General features: G+C 45.7%; 1 protein-coding gene across 1 annotated transcript in view; it reads left to right on the top strand.

Annotated features, from left to right (window-relative positions):
• Window positions 1-15,191, top strand: part of LOC126542955 (eukaryotic translation initiation factor 4E type 2-like) — a 42,118-nt gene that overhangs the window by 11,140 nt on the left and 15,787 nt on the right. Inside the window, exon 4 of the mRNA XM_050190076.3 lies at window positions 7,536-7,640. Coding sequence (XP_050046033.1) covers window positions 7,536-7,640 — 105 coding nt within the window. The remainder of the gene's footprint in view (window positions 1-7,535; window positions 7,641-15,191) is intronic.

Raw genomic sequence — 15,191 nt, 5'->3', positions numbered from 1 at the left:
TTGCCGGCTTTGTCTCTTAACGCATACATCTGATTCTTGCCAATTCCTAGTTTCTTCTTCACTGCTTTTAGGCTTCCTCCATCCCTGAGAGCATGTTCAATTCTATCCATATTATACTTCCTTATGTCAGCTGTCTTAAGCTTGTTGATTAACTTCGAAAGTTCTGCCAGTTCTATTCTAGCTGTAGGGTTAGAGGCTTTCATACATTGGCGTTTCTTGATGAGATCTTTCGTCTCCTGCGATAGCTTACTGGTATCCTGTCTAACAGAGTTATCACCGACTTCTATTGCACACTCCTTAATGATGCCCACAAGATTGTCGTTCATTGCTTCAACACTAAGGTCCTCTTCCCGAGTTAAAGCCGAATACCTGTTCTGTAGCTTGATCCGGAATTCCTCTATTTTCCCTCTTACCGCTAACTCATTGATCGGCTTCTTATGTACCAGTTTCTTCCGTTCCCTCCTCAGGTCTAGGCTAATTCGAGTTCTTACCATCCTATGGTCACTGCAGCGCACCTTGCTGAGCACGTCCACATCTTGTATGATGCCAGGGTTAGCGCAGAGTATGAAGTCTATTTCATTTCTAGTCTCGCCGTTCGGGCTCCTCCACGTCCACTTTCGTCTATCCCGCTTGCGGAAGAAGGTATTCATTATCCGCATATTATTCTGTTCCACAAACTCTACTAATAACTCTCCCCTGCTATTCCTAGTGCCTGTGCCGTATTCCCCCACTGCCTTGTCTCCAGCCTGCTTCTTGCCTACCTTGGCATTGAAGTCGCCCATCAGTATAGTGTATTTTGTTTTCACTCTACCCATCGCCGATTCCACGTCTCCAGGAATGTTACCAGGAATGTCCGGCTGCTTTTGACTCCAGCTCCTCCAACTCGCCTGCAGTAACAGTTTCCCTGATTCAGGCAGTTGTCCGCCAAGAGTTCGCCAACATGGGACTTCGCTCTGTCTGCTCCGCCCATTGCCTCAACACCCGCTCGGATTCTTCAATTCTACCTTGGGCCACATCTTACTAGTACCACGTTTCCGTGGCCCATGTGAATGGCACACTGGTGACAACAAGCCCATTTGTTTTCATTGCTGTCGAGTCGGGCACATTTCTTGCCACTGTTGCAGCGCTGTGTCCTGTAGTTCCTCACTCTGTCCCCCTCTGTGTGCGCTGTTAACCCTTTAAGGATTTCCCTGGCCCAGGCCACTTATACTGGCTACTCTAACCCAAGTGGCCTTTCTCATCCCTATACTGCACAGTTTGATAATGCCGCGACTGAATCTCCTGCACCGAGCCACCTCTATACATGGTCGTCTTCACCCCAATGCCTACAATCTCTCTCGACCCATCCCCGTCGCTCATATTCCCTGACTCCCTACGAACGCTCCCAGCTTGAAAACTAGACGACGATGCAGCACCTTGAGGTGATAGTGCATTTCTCCCTATGTCGCAAAATCCTCTACTCACAAGAACCTGTCATATGAACCCGCTCAAATGAACCTTCTTGAAGTGCAAGTCGATAACGTTTCTGCGTCACTCTAATAGACGCTAAGACACATTTATCTGTCATGAGCGCTCACCTTTGTAACCCCCTGAAGAACATAGTAACACCCTCCACAATGCCTGTTCCCCGTGTCGCCGATGGCGGAACAGCCCCTGTAATTGATATGTGTGCCACCCGAGTCTCCTTTACCAATTGCTCCACTATCATTCTCTTCACTGTCATCGCCAACTGTCCCCACAAAATCATTCTTGGCCTGGACTTCCTCTCCGCACATTCTGCTCTCATAAACTGTACAGCCAGTACCTTCCGCCTGAACCACCTCTAAGTTGACGCAGTTGCATAGACTTCGTTCGCTTGCCACCTTCAGCACAGACTTATGTTGACTTTGTGTCATCCCCACCAGTGCCCGACGGTCACTACATCGCGGCACCCATGCAAGACGTCCTCCTTACACACCGCATCTCAGTACTTCATGCAGTTTTATCTATTACGGCGAATTGTGTCCACCTGCCAGTGGTCAATTTTGCCTTGACAACACAAGTGCTGGCACGCGGGATGTCTCTGGCATTCGAGGATCACTCAGTAGCATCTATTGCAGTAGACAACAATTCAACCAACCCTACTTTACTATCGCAGTCGTCAACTTGTGCCATCGCCAACTTACAGAAAATGATGGCTCCCAACTTGCCGTCTGGGCATGCTTATGAGCTCTACCACATTGTTTTCATACCACGATATTTTTTACTTTAGCAATCCTCCTTTAGCCCAAGCTACACCTGCTGAACATCACGTAAATACTGGCGACACTGCTCCTATTCATTGCTGCCCGTATCATCCAGGCAGTGTCGCCGGCTGAGCGTCAAGTTATTCACACTAGAGCACTGCTCGGGCCCGGCCCACGGGCAGGGCTCAGGTCAGGTAAGCTATCTTTGTTGCGGGTCCAGGCTGGGCTCAGGCCAAGAAGCTTCGGGCTCAGGTCAGGCCCGGGTCTTCATCAGACCCGCAATAGGCCGGGTATGCTATTGGCGACTTTTGAAAACTTTTTACTATAGGTAGGAATTTCGTCAACATTAGGTGGGGTGATTAGGCGCAGCTTCTTCAGGCAGGCCAGATGGCCATCAATCTATGTTTGATGGCGACTTTTTCAGCTTGTTCAATGGCTTGGAGTTGGGTGTCCAGGCTAGAACTGCACAGCACTGCCTCCCATGCTTTAGGTGAGGAAGAGGCCATCAGGTTAGAAGGAGGCTTGTCCTCCTTGCAGTCCCATATTGTGGGATTCAGTGTTGCTAGTTCCCCACAGAATCTACAGAGTGGGCTCAGCAGCGTGGACAGCGATGCACAGCTTGTGGTACGGCCAAGGAGGAGAAATGCACTTGCCTCTTTCTCCCTCCCCCTAGTGCACGCTCACTTTGCCCTCCCCCCCGCTCCCGCTCTAGCTATCTTTTGATAACGTGGCCTTCAACATTGGGTATGCTGGAGGATGGCACACATCAAGCCACCATCCTTCTCGTTCACTCTCGCAAGCTTTTGCCCGCATACACAGCAAATGGATGTGCATTTGACAGTATGTTCAGAAAATTGCAACGCTAATGAATGAGATCTGCAAAGTCTAACACTAGGTAGAAAATTTAATCTGTCAAATTGTCAGCTTTCGTGATCATTGCTTTGTATTCTTGCTAGCCCTACATCAGTTTGCCAGGAGTGAAAAGAGAGGTATCACATCTGAACTTGCTGGACTCAGTCTATGTCGTACTTGCAATGCACTGAATACTCTACACGTTGAAACAAAACTGGTAGAGTCCTGAAAGTTGATGCCTGAAAAGTCAACCATTGGAATCAACCGCCATTGAAATAAAGCAACAAAAATTGCTTGTTGCACGACAAATGTAGTTCCATATGAGCGTCACCGTTGCATGGTCATCAACTTATGTATTAAAGAGCTATAAATTTCAAGCCAAGTTTATTCGCTTCAGTTCTAGCATTGTACGTTGCAATGGTTTTTTTAAATATGATATTTAGATTAAGTTGTTGGTGATCGTGTACATGAGAAGTGCCCTATTCTTTTTATATATATTGCCATGCAACTATTTGGCACATGTAGCACAGGGTTTCATATCGCATGTTAACGCACGAGTATAATGGATTGAATATGTATTCTTTCCATTTTACCTGTTTATTTATCAGCAACAACGCCTGCCGAAGTCCTGACACAGTCAAAACTATCTCTAGCTTATGTCCTGTTCCGCAGATGGTATCTTCACAATTACCGAGAATTGGACCATGCTTCACTTACACACAAGGGCTAACGGGCCGAACCGCGCCGGGCTCGGCCCAAATCTTTCGGGCGGGGTACAGGTCAGGTTTGAAACTATTGAGTTGGGCTTGGGCGGGTCACTGCATAGTACTTTCGAGCACGGGCCCGGGCCTGAAAATATGGCCCGTGCAGTGCTCTAATTCACGCAGAAGTTCGCAAAATGCTAGCCAAGAACATCATTCAGCTGTCGTGTAGTCCATAGACATCACCTGTTGTCTTGTTGAAAAGAATTGATGGCTCATGACGATTTTATGTGGATTACCACAACCTTAACATAGTTACAAAAAAGGATGTGTATCCTGTACACTCGCCCACAAAATATTGCGGGGTGCGCGAGCGCATGGCGAAACGATTCTCCTCCCCTGCTAGTGGGGCAACTCTGGTGTCAAGACCAACGCCTGTACGCATGCGCCTCCCTGCGAGACTGCAAGCGTGCATGTTTCCGCGCTTCCTCCTTGCGCGCCGGCAATATCTCAATGCAGCCGCGAGGTGCCCCTCTTGCATTTGGCGCTGTGGCGGCTTATAATATTATCAATATCAGTTGGAAATTTATTGTCGAGAGAGCAGCGTGGTGGGGTGGCTTTTGGGAGAGAATGGTGAGAACCGTGAAGGCCACCCTTCGCAGAGTGCTCGGAAGGAGCTGCCTTGACCACGACAGCCTCTCCACGGTTCTAACCCAAGTAGAGGCTGTCGTAAATTCTCGTCCGTTGACTTTCGTCTCCTCGGATGCGGGGGAGCTTATGCCCTTGACTCCAGCACATTTTCTAGTTGGTCGCAGGCTAACGAGCTTGCCTCCCTTCCGAGAAACCACTGAAGTCAAATCGTCAGCAGAGACACTAACGCCAATGGAAGCAACGCGCCGGGCTTGTTGACTCATTCTGGCAACGGTGGAGACGCGAATAACTACTGCAGCTTTGCTCAGCGCATGTCACAAAGCCATTCAGAGGAAGAAGCATCGGTGAGGGAGACATAGTTCTCCTCGGGGATGGTCGGGCTCCACGCCAGATGTGGAAAATGTGTTGTGTTTTGGAGACCTTTCCTGGAAGAGATGGCCGAATACGCGCTTGCATGGTCCTTCTCCCAAACCAAAGCGAACTGCTAGGACCCATACAAGCTTTGTACCCACTCGAGCTCAGCGAGGTGCCAGCCTGTGCGAACAATGGTGGCTGGGAATGAGCCGGCGCTCATTGCGGGGGAGGTTGTTGAAAGTCACAAACGACCACCATACATTGTTGCACTCATGGTTGGGGGACCGACGACGCAAGAGAGAGAGGGAGCCAGCGAACGGACGAGGGGCGCCCCACTGCACCGCGTCCAAGCCAGCACCTCTACCCGCAAACTGAGCTTTTCCACTGGCTTTTCGGCGAACCGCCTACTGAGTGCGAGGCACCGACGCCTCCGACAGGGACAAAGGCATCAGTGCGACCAACAGAGAACGTGGACTTCGTGTTTCTTCTCTCTTTCCTTTCTCCTTTCTTCAATCTATCTTTTGTAAATAAACCTGTCTCGAAACGGATCCCAACGAGTGAAGTTCTTTCCTTCGAGGCTCCTGCAAGCACGGCTGACACCGTCCAGCTTAGTTAACGCGCAGCAAAAGTTAGCGCAGTCGTCCAAGAGTGACAGCAATTAGAGTCAGCCCAGTGGCGCGAGCATTCATTCACACTATCAGTTGATAGAAATAGCTCATATTCAAAAATATTCGCTTTATGCATCTACTTTTTATTCATATATAGAGAATGTTCGACTCAATTTGCAATGGGTGTTACCATATATTTCAAAGATATTTTATTTGCTGTGCATTCTACTAACCCCACCCTTCTGTTTGCTTTTTGAATAAAATAAACACTACTCTTTACTATTCAAACTGGATTAAGTCATTTCTTATTCTTTAACATGCTTACTAGGGAGTGACAGCATCGGGCGACATAGTGTCAACCCGTCTTGACATAAAATGAAGTTCTGTGTCACTCTGGGAATTTTGCAATGGCACTCGGGGAAAACCTGGAAAGCTCAGGGAATTTGGAAATGTCAACTTGGTAGACACACTGCAAGAATGCTGCTTAGGCATAAAGAGTGTCTCTCACTGAATCTTTCCTCACAAGAATTTTGTGTCGGCACACTATATTAAAAAAAGCTGCTAATGGTTAAGCATTGCTTCCCTCTCAAGGCACAGTGCTTCCCATTGCCTTGTATTCCATAGGGCATGGCTGTGTGCTACCTCCTTGCGTGTAACCTCATGCAGGGACGCGAGCGCTGTCTCCTTGCGGTTAAGTTGAATTGAGTGTCTTTCCGTGTCAGATCAACATAGTTTTTCTCGTTTGGCCCTAATCTGAAGTTTACATGCAGCGCTTGTGTCTTCTACAGTGTGCATTTGCTGCAGTTTACTCCCTGTGCACACCTTCAGCACAATAAGATAACCACTGGTACTATTCACATTGTGTGCCACCGACAGCTGTCACCACTGCACCATAGCTAGCCTTTGTCACATTTTTCCCCAACCTACCTTGCAGAGTCACAAGTCCACCACAGAGCCTTAGCTTTATGAATGAAACTCTTTATCTCACTCTTTTCTTTGCATGCACAGCTAATGCACAAGTACAGGCAATAGCTGCAGCAGACAGTCTACATTAAACTGGAGCTTACTGCAGCTGCGTGCTTGAAGTATTCTCAGGGACCTTGGGAAGCCAATCAGATTGATCGCCCGAGTGACATCACTCAGCCATTCTACGTAGAATGGGCAGAGGCAGGTGGAAATGAAGGGAGTGGCACGGCTGCAGTCTGTAGCGATGCAGATGTTCAAAAACTCAATCATTACCCGCTTTATGCAGAGCAATTAAATTAGACCCTTGGTGATCACGTGGATCTACCCTACTCACTCTTTGCATTTGTTCACAGCCATCAAAATTGCTTCAGGGGCCTCTAACTTGCAGGGTCTCAGAGTGAATCTTAAACGTTTAGTTAACATTCATGTGGCTGAACAAATTCTTGGATTTCACCTCTGAATTGGCTATTGAACATCATTCAATTGCCCTGAGATACACCACTGTCAGATTTGTAGCAATGGAAAAGAGCCATTTAGTATGCTGTATGCTAATAGAGTGCACATCTGACCACAGAAATTTCCATTACCAATTAGCATGTTGTATGTTAATAGATTGCACACCTGACCACGGAAATTTTCATTTCAGAGCAACAAGGTTGAAGAAAAGCATGGATAAATTTTGCAGTAGTGGCTTTGTAAGCTTTGAATAAACAAATTTAGTGCAATGATTCACTAAATTATGTAAATATAGAAATATACACAGCAGCTTTCATATGTGTGGCAGCCATATTGGTATTGGTTAAATTTAACTTGTTTGTATATCCTGTGCACCAAGAACTTTTGTAGTGCAGTGTATTAGTGAACTCTATGGTAATATGAATAAGATATAAAATGTGCTATCGAAGAATTTCTTGATCAAATTCGCATTAGTGGGGTGTTTCTCTCAACCGGTTGATATCAGGGTGCAATTAGTTGTGTTATCCGAGGTAAGCCAACAGATCATAGAGACCATCCTGGGGAAAGGGTGTGCTGGTTGACTACAAGCCAGTAGCTCACCTCAGAGTTCATCTAGATGCTTTTTCTTTTTTTAGCAGCATACTTCAGTGCACAGCATTTTAATTCTCAGTAGTACCGCCTCAGCTGGCGTGTTCTCTTTTGTTGGTTTCGTTAAATGCCAGGTGGAGCAGTTCTGGAGGCACTACAGCCACTTGATTCGGCCTTCAGAAATGTCGGGCCACAGTGACTATCACCTATTCAAGGAAGGGATCAAACCAATGTGGGAGGCAAGTGGCTCTCTTATTTTTATTTTTTGTTGCATGTGCATAATCTTGCATCTCTCGCTACTGAGAATGTGACAACAGCAATTGAAATCACAGCAGGTTAAACCTGGTTGTCTATTTCACTTTGCATACTTTTGGCTCACTGCAGTAAACACCATGTGAAGCTGCGTTCACATGAAAACAAATTTTCCACGCTAAACATAGTTGTCAGAAGGCACTTGAGAGTTATCAATGCATTAGGTCATGAATGCACAGCCACAAGTAATTAGGTAGTGAAATGGAGAAAGCTTATAGATTACTTCAGCAAGAAAGTCTGGCAGTGTAGTGCTGCACATGATAGGCTGGGTCCATTGTCTTTTTTTTGAATATCACTTTGGATGCATGCCAATTGGCTGCATGGAGAGACAACCATTGGACAGCGACATTTCCTGTTAGCCATTATTTTCCTCTTTCATGATTTATCAGTGGCCATTGCTGCATTGAAGGAACATGCTGAAAGGGATAGTTCCCCTGGCTTCGTCAAGCTGCATGCTTACAGCTGGGGTAACCCCGGGAGAGACCAAACATGCATGCTGGCTTGGTATTTTTATTTTGTCTGCTTTTTTATATGTTGGCACATTCAAACTGCATGGAACTGAAAATTTGATTCCCAAGAAGCATTCTTATCGCACCAGAAGAAATATTTAAAGGTGGCACCACGGGTGTCCTGCTACTGCTTACTGCAATATTGGCCGACTTCACAGCCGAATTCAATGCAAACTAAAAAAGTTGTTGCAAAAACTTATTCTGCTTGTTTTACTATGCTTAAATGTAAATCAATTCTATGTGTTTTTTATGCTGTCCACAAAAGAAAAAGAATCTGAAAATTCCGAACACGGCCATAATGAGAAATGTTTTGTAACTTAAGTGTGCCTTTGCACATTTTCTATTTCACCCAGAAACTTGTGTAAAGACTGTCAGATATAGAATGTCACCTTTGAAACATTCCTGAAAAAGATGTTTTCCTGCAAGATATACATAATAACAAAAAATTTAAATAATCAAGTTCTCCAAAAAAGAAAAAGGAACTCTGATCACAATTTAAAATAATTTAAATGGAGGTCTGCTTATGTCAGGCAAAACATAGGTGCGATATGTTTCCTCATTTGCTTTTGCATAAAATGTAATGAGCCAAAGTGGCTGATTTTGCGCGCGCTGGCTTCGGTGCCTTTGCTGGTTGTCTATCAGTTTCCATCGTGTGTAAATTCTCATTTCTCAAAGTTCTCATTTCTGTACTGTAAAAGAAATTCGCTCTGGTAGCTTGTTTTCAACAAAAATGTGTTTTCAGATCTTATTTGTGTCATGTGAATGCTGCCGCCCTCTAAAGTGCTAACTCAGTTTGCAGCCTACGACAACATATTTTTTGTGGGAACACACTCTTTTGCAGGAATGTTGCAAAGGCAACATTCTATATTTGACAGTCAGATGGTGAGATCCAGCACAGGCTTCAGCACGTGACTGCAAGGGGTCCCATAGAAAACAGAGCTTCCTGTAGCAATATATTGCCAAGGCTGCCAAACCGCCAGATGGGATTTTACTCTAACAACCGAACTGTCCTCCTCCCTTTCGGGTTATGTTGCGGTAGATAGTGACTACCCTCTAGTGGGAGCATTGGTGTCCAAGCGTATAAAGTGCCGCATCTACACCACGATAACTGACATTCCTCACCAAATTCTGGAGCTCATCTCACATGAGAAATGGAGCGAAAATATCTTCATTCTTAATGTGTATAGTTCACCCCGTCAGGGGATACCCGTTGTCCATAGTGAAAGGGGCCTGGCTCTGGCAAGATATCTGCAACCTGCACCTTACTCTTCCTACCAACCCGGCAAAGCCAACGCTAGGAGGCAATAATGTCACGTGAGACAGGTGCCCTGATCTCACCTTCACACACAGCACCGGGCCTATCGTGACTCACAGTCCTTTAGACGGAAACTTAGTAATCATTACATTGTGGCTATGGTCCTACCACTTTGTACATCGCACTGACCTGAACAGAAGGCCCACATGGCGGATTGTACGAAGTTCAAAGAAAGATGGTTAGAGCCATTGAAAGGCGAAGTATACAACCAGTGGCTAGCCTCGCTAACACATGACCTAGAAGCGACTGCTCAAAAGATCACAACCATGGTATCTAACCCTGACATTGACGTACATCTGTTACACCTATGGGACACTCGCTGAGGACTTCAGAAGCGTTGGAAATGACAGCGTTCCCATCATAGGCTCCAACGCCACATGGAACAGATCACGCGAGAGGTGCAGAATTATGCTGAAACACTAACTGGTAACAACTGGCGCAATTTTTACAACCGTCTCTTAGGCACCCTGGGTACCGCTAAAACGTGGTTAATTCTCAGGGCCCTCATCAATCCCACAGGGAGTAAGATGCACACATCCTCACCCACGCTTACCGCGATGACCCTGACCGACCCCCCTCCTCATACCCACTAGTCATCACAGTAGACAATGCTAGGGCTGTCCTACTGTCCACTGCAGTACGGCCCCGGGTGCAGATAGACTGCAATTCGGCACCCTGCGCAACCTCAGCGGCTCGGACTATGCTCACATGTTGAATACATTTAACGAGCCTTGGTGGCAGGGGGCGCTACCACAAGCGTGGCAGCATGCCAACCTTTCCTAATTCGGAAGCCAGGCAAAAATGTCTCAATGGAGAACGTAAGCCCAATATCCTTACCATCGTGCATCATAAAACTGATAGAGTCTGTCATCCTCTGCCGCCTGTAATCGTTCCTCCAACGCCAGTCGTTCTTTGCGGACACTCAATTCGGCTTTTTGCACTGATCTATCCACGCAGGACATGCTACTTCAGCTAAAGGAGGAGGTTCTTGGCCCTCGATCTCACAGCCAAACGATAGCAGTCCTCGCACTAGACCTGAAAGGCGCGTTCGACAACGTCGAACATGACTTTCTCCTTGGCAATTTTTCCTCCTTGCATTGCAGGTCACGGGTGTACAACTAAGTCCATGCCTTCCTACGCGACAACACAGTTTCAGTTGGAATGGGCCCTAACTGCACGGATACTATCCGCTTAACAGGATCACAGTATCACTGCTGTCCCCAAGCCTTTTTAACATCGCACTGTTAGGACTTCCCCAACAACTTGAGTGTATACCAGATCTTCGTCACGGTACCTACGCAGACGATACCACGATTTGGACCACTCGGTGGTCAGATGGTGAGTTCCAGGACAGGCTTCAGCTCGCAGTCGACACTGTCGCCTAATATGCATGGAAAGGGAGGCTCAGTTGCACCCCGCAGAAATTAGAGCTAGTCCTTGTCGGACCACACCATGCTGCGTCACCAAATATAGAGGTTAAAGCAGCTGGCACTCTATCGAGAAGGTCCAATGCACCTGCATACTCAGGCTCTTAGTCTCGCAGACCATGCATCTTCTCACCCACTAGACTGATCAAATCATGAATATGCTTCGTCGAGAGAGCGGTCACTTTGCAGGTCTCTATGAAGAGGATACGTTCCGCTTATTCGAAGTGTGCATCTTCAGCTGCTTCACTTATCACCTACCTTTCCACCATCTCACCCTATTGCAGCAGATGCACATCGATTGACTGATATTCTAGGATGTAAAACAGGCTAAGAGATTATTGGCGTTAGGGAATTACAACACCCTAAGTGAGCTTCTCAGAACACAGAGTAGGAGCCAATTTTATCGCCTCAGCCTCACTTCCGCATGGTTGAACCTACTTTTGAGGCTAGGTTATCCACTTCCTACGACCATTTGTCAAAAGACATATACCCCAGTTCCAGACCGAGTGGCGCAAGCTCTTAATGTTCACCCCATCCCACATAATATGCATCCAGAGTACAATAGTAGTAGTTGTCATGCTATGGTGCAACTCTTGATATGCATGCTGGAAGATTTAGAGAGGTTCAGAACCGTGTACTCTGGCAAAGCCCATAATTCCTCAGCTCTCGTAGCAGCAATAGTCAATGGTGATGATGAATTAGTGGACACAGTGTCTGTACACAGCTCCACAGCCCCAGTCCTTAGGGTGGAGCTGGCCATTCGAGACGCGCTTTGTCTCATCCAGACTTCTATTTTATCCTCACCGATTCAAAGACGGCATGCCAAACTTTTCTGTTAGGCAAAGGCATTACATTAGCTGCTCATCGCATCCTATCACAGCTTCCTCACAACACACCAACACCAACTCCACCTGCTCTGGACTCCTGGTCATACCTCATTGCCGTGCAATGAATGCACTCAATCAGCTGCTTGCGAACTCTCTCTCTGAGCTGCCCCACTTAATGAGGCGACCAGCCCAGATAGCCGTAGCCCACTTCTCTCATACCATGATATAGTCACGCACTATGCACGTGCATGCATCCGATTCTCTCCTCCACCCCCTTTCTTTTGCGAGGAAGAGGTGGCGCTCAGGCAGCTTCAGACTCACACATTCCCAAACCTCTGCTCTGTTCTGAGAGATACTCTGATGCTTGTCCGGGTTGTGTTGTTCAAGCCACGACGTTTCGCGTTATGGCATAGTGCACAACAACCCCTATCTCACCCCTTCCCACCATCCTCTACCCCTTTCCATACTGAGAGTGATGGGATGATGTTCTTCGTGATGGACCCCGCAAGGTTTGCCAAGCCTTGATTCGGAGTGCCTGCAAACTCATTGGAGCCGTCATTGAGGCCCTGGACTAGGAGCACCACCATCAATCTTCCTTTGTAATAATAAATATGTTTTTATCATCATATCTGTCGATCTAGCCTCCTACGTCGTGATGCCATCATGGTTGTTTTTTTAACTGGATGTATATCAGAATAGGCATGGGGCAGCATACATTCATAACATGAATGACATGTCGTGACATCAGTGACATGACATATTTGTCGTGGCATGTATGCCATGACATGAACGATATGAATGACATGATGCCAATGTAGTCGTTTCTTTAATTTGATATCCCTATATCAGGATATGGATAACATTACGTAAATGTCATGACATAAATGATATGAATGACATGATGCTGTTGTGGTAGTTGTTTCTTTAACTCGGTATATGTGTATCAGAATATGTATGACATGACATGCGTGCGTGACCTTACATGAATGCCACAAATTGCATAACATGACATTAATGACTACATGTGTGAGTGTGTGAGCATGTCATTCCATGCATGTATATCTTGCCACACATATCCTGATACATATTCAGTCACATATATGACATATACAAATGACCATGATGCCATCACTTCATGGCATTCATGTGATGCATGTTGTTATTTCATTCATGTCATGGATATCATGATACATATAAGACATTAAAAAATGGAACTGACATTAATGACAATCATGACATGAATGTCATAAATGAGATGACTATAATGGATTTATTGACATGACATGCATGTGTGACGTTAGTGACATGTCATATAATGATTGGCATGGATGCTGTGGTCAATCATGTCAAGCCTTGACATGATTCCCATGAATGTCATGACGTGCATGAGAAGAATGAGATAAATTGAGGACATTCATGCATGCATGCATGGCATTACATTACTACATGACAAGAACTTGGGCTGATGACTTATGTAGATATGCTCGTGTCTGTGATGCCATGATGGTCATATCGTCGTCATTCCAGCTTCATAATCTGACTCTCACTTCTGATTCACACATGCCGTCTGCCCTCGAGCCATGTGGCACGCGTAAGAAGATCACAGCATCTTGGTAGCAGAACAACAGATGGTGGTTGCATCTGTTCAAACAGCGATTGAGAAGCAAGTTTCCCACGAACATTAATTTCCAAGCACCAGGCAGCAATGCACAGCCTCCTCTTTCCTCCCAAAGGTTGTGGCCCTTCTGGTCATTAACAGGCTGCTTAATTAAACATAAATGTTTGTTCTTTTCTGATTCGCACAGTGAGTAAGACAAGGTTGCATCGAATTCCACTATGGCAGCGTCGTCACAGCTTGGTCAATGCGAGCAGCTGCACCACGCCACTCGTCCAAATGGCTATAACAGACACGAGCTTCAGTTCGTGTTGCAGTATCACTGTCAGGTCAACCATTTGTGTCCTCGAAACGATAACGTGCTGCTGTCATTGAGCATTCAGTTCCTGCATTTCTTTCACACCTAGCTCCTCCATGCCACTCGTTTACATCAATTCGATTGTTCATAGAAATCCTGCAGTCACCGTTACTGTTGTTGTCATCTTGCTGCTGCTATCACACATCCACAATAGCGTTAATCTTAGTTCCCTGTAATTGCGTAACACACACAAATACTGGATATGCACAAATGCTTTGGTCAACCTGGCAACGCTTTGCAGAATCCCAGACAATAGCTGCCTGTCAAATGTTTCGCATAGCGTCGATTCCCATAGTGCTTGAGATCTGTTTAGCTTTTTTTTTTTTACTTTTTTTCGGGGTACGAGCATTCCGCCATTTTAAATTGTGTAAGTTCACCAATTTTGCATTTTGGACGCACTAATGAAACTAATGCGAGCTAGCGACACATCCTACCTCAATTGGCAAACTTCACCAGGACAAAAAAATTCACAGCTTGCCACTGTTAAACTGCATGTGAAACACTCTCCAGCGATTCAAATCTGCGTCAGACAATAGAAGTGCTTCCTGTGTTCACATGGCAATAATAACAAATCGCAACTCTAGTTGTGTGTGTGTGTGTGTGTGTGTGTGTGTGTGTGTGTGTGTGTGTGTGTGTGTGTTCTTTCTTCGTCTTCTTTTGCTGTTACTTCTGCACGACCAGATATGATGCTGTGGCTATCTGGATCTCACCTGTTTATCTTTATGATGGTACCAAAATGGCATCGTTGCATCAACCAAAAGTCGCTCCTCCACAGGGCAGTGGCACATCGCGGAGCTCAGTTTTCTACAAGATTTTTATCGGCAGCTTTATAGAGAAGTACAATTTCCTGAGGTTCCACATCAATTTTCTTTCTGCTATTTCCCCACATAATAAAGGAACACCCTAAGATTGCAAAAAAAAAAAAAATAATGAACTGGAATTTTGACCGGTGAGGCCGGAGCGGTGCGTGGTAAACCACTCCGGTTTACCACGCAGCATTTTCACTGCCTTCACCATGGGGAGAATGCTGGTGTAGCAGGTGTCCCAGATTTATGATACACATATAACATGCTTTTTCTGCATTTCTTTTAGCTCAAGCTTGCATGTACGTATAAATTTTCAGTTCATGAAAATAAGAGTGCATCACTTTTTTTTCTATGCATACTTTGCATATCTGCATATTTATTCCATCTTTGCCAGTGAATTGAATTGCCAGGCTATTTATTTGGGTAACGACACAGCCTAGAAGCCTACACAAAGTTATTCTGCCATCTGCCACTATAAAGAAAGGCAGTAGGTGTAATAATATTTTTTTATGTACAGTTAAACCTCGATATAACGAAGTAGGTAAAATCGGCAATTTGCTTCGTTTTACTGAGATTTCGTTGTATTGAAATTCAACCTTTTATGTGGATAGGTACAGTGAT

This window comes from Dermacentor andersoni, chromosome 2 (assembly GCF_023375885.2).
Source record: "Dermacentor andersoni chromosome 2, qqDerAnde1_hic_scaffold, whole genome shotgun sequence".
NCBI classification, from domain to species: domain Eukaryota; kingdom Metazoa; phylum Arthropoda; class Arachnida; order Ixodida; family Ixodidae; genus Dermacentor; species Dermacentor andersoni.
The sequence above is the reverse complement of the archived record's forward strand: the minus strand, read 5'-3'. Positions and strand labels throughout refer to the sequence as shown.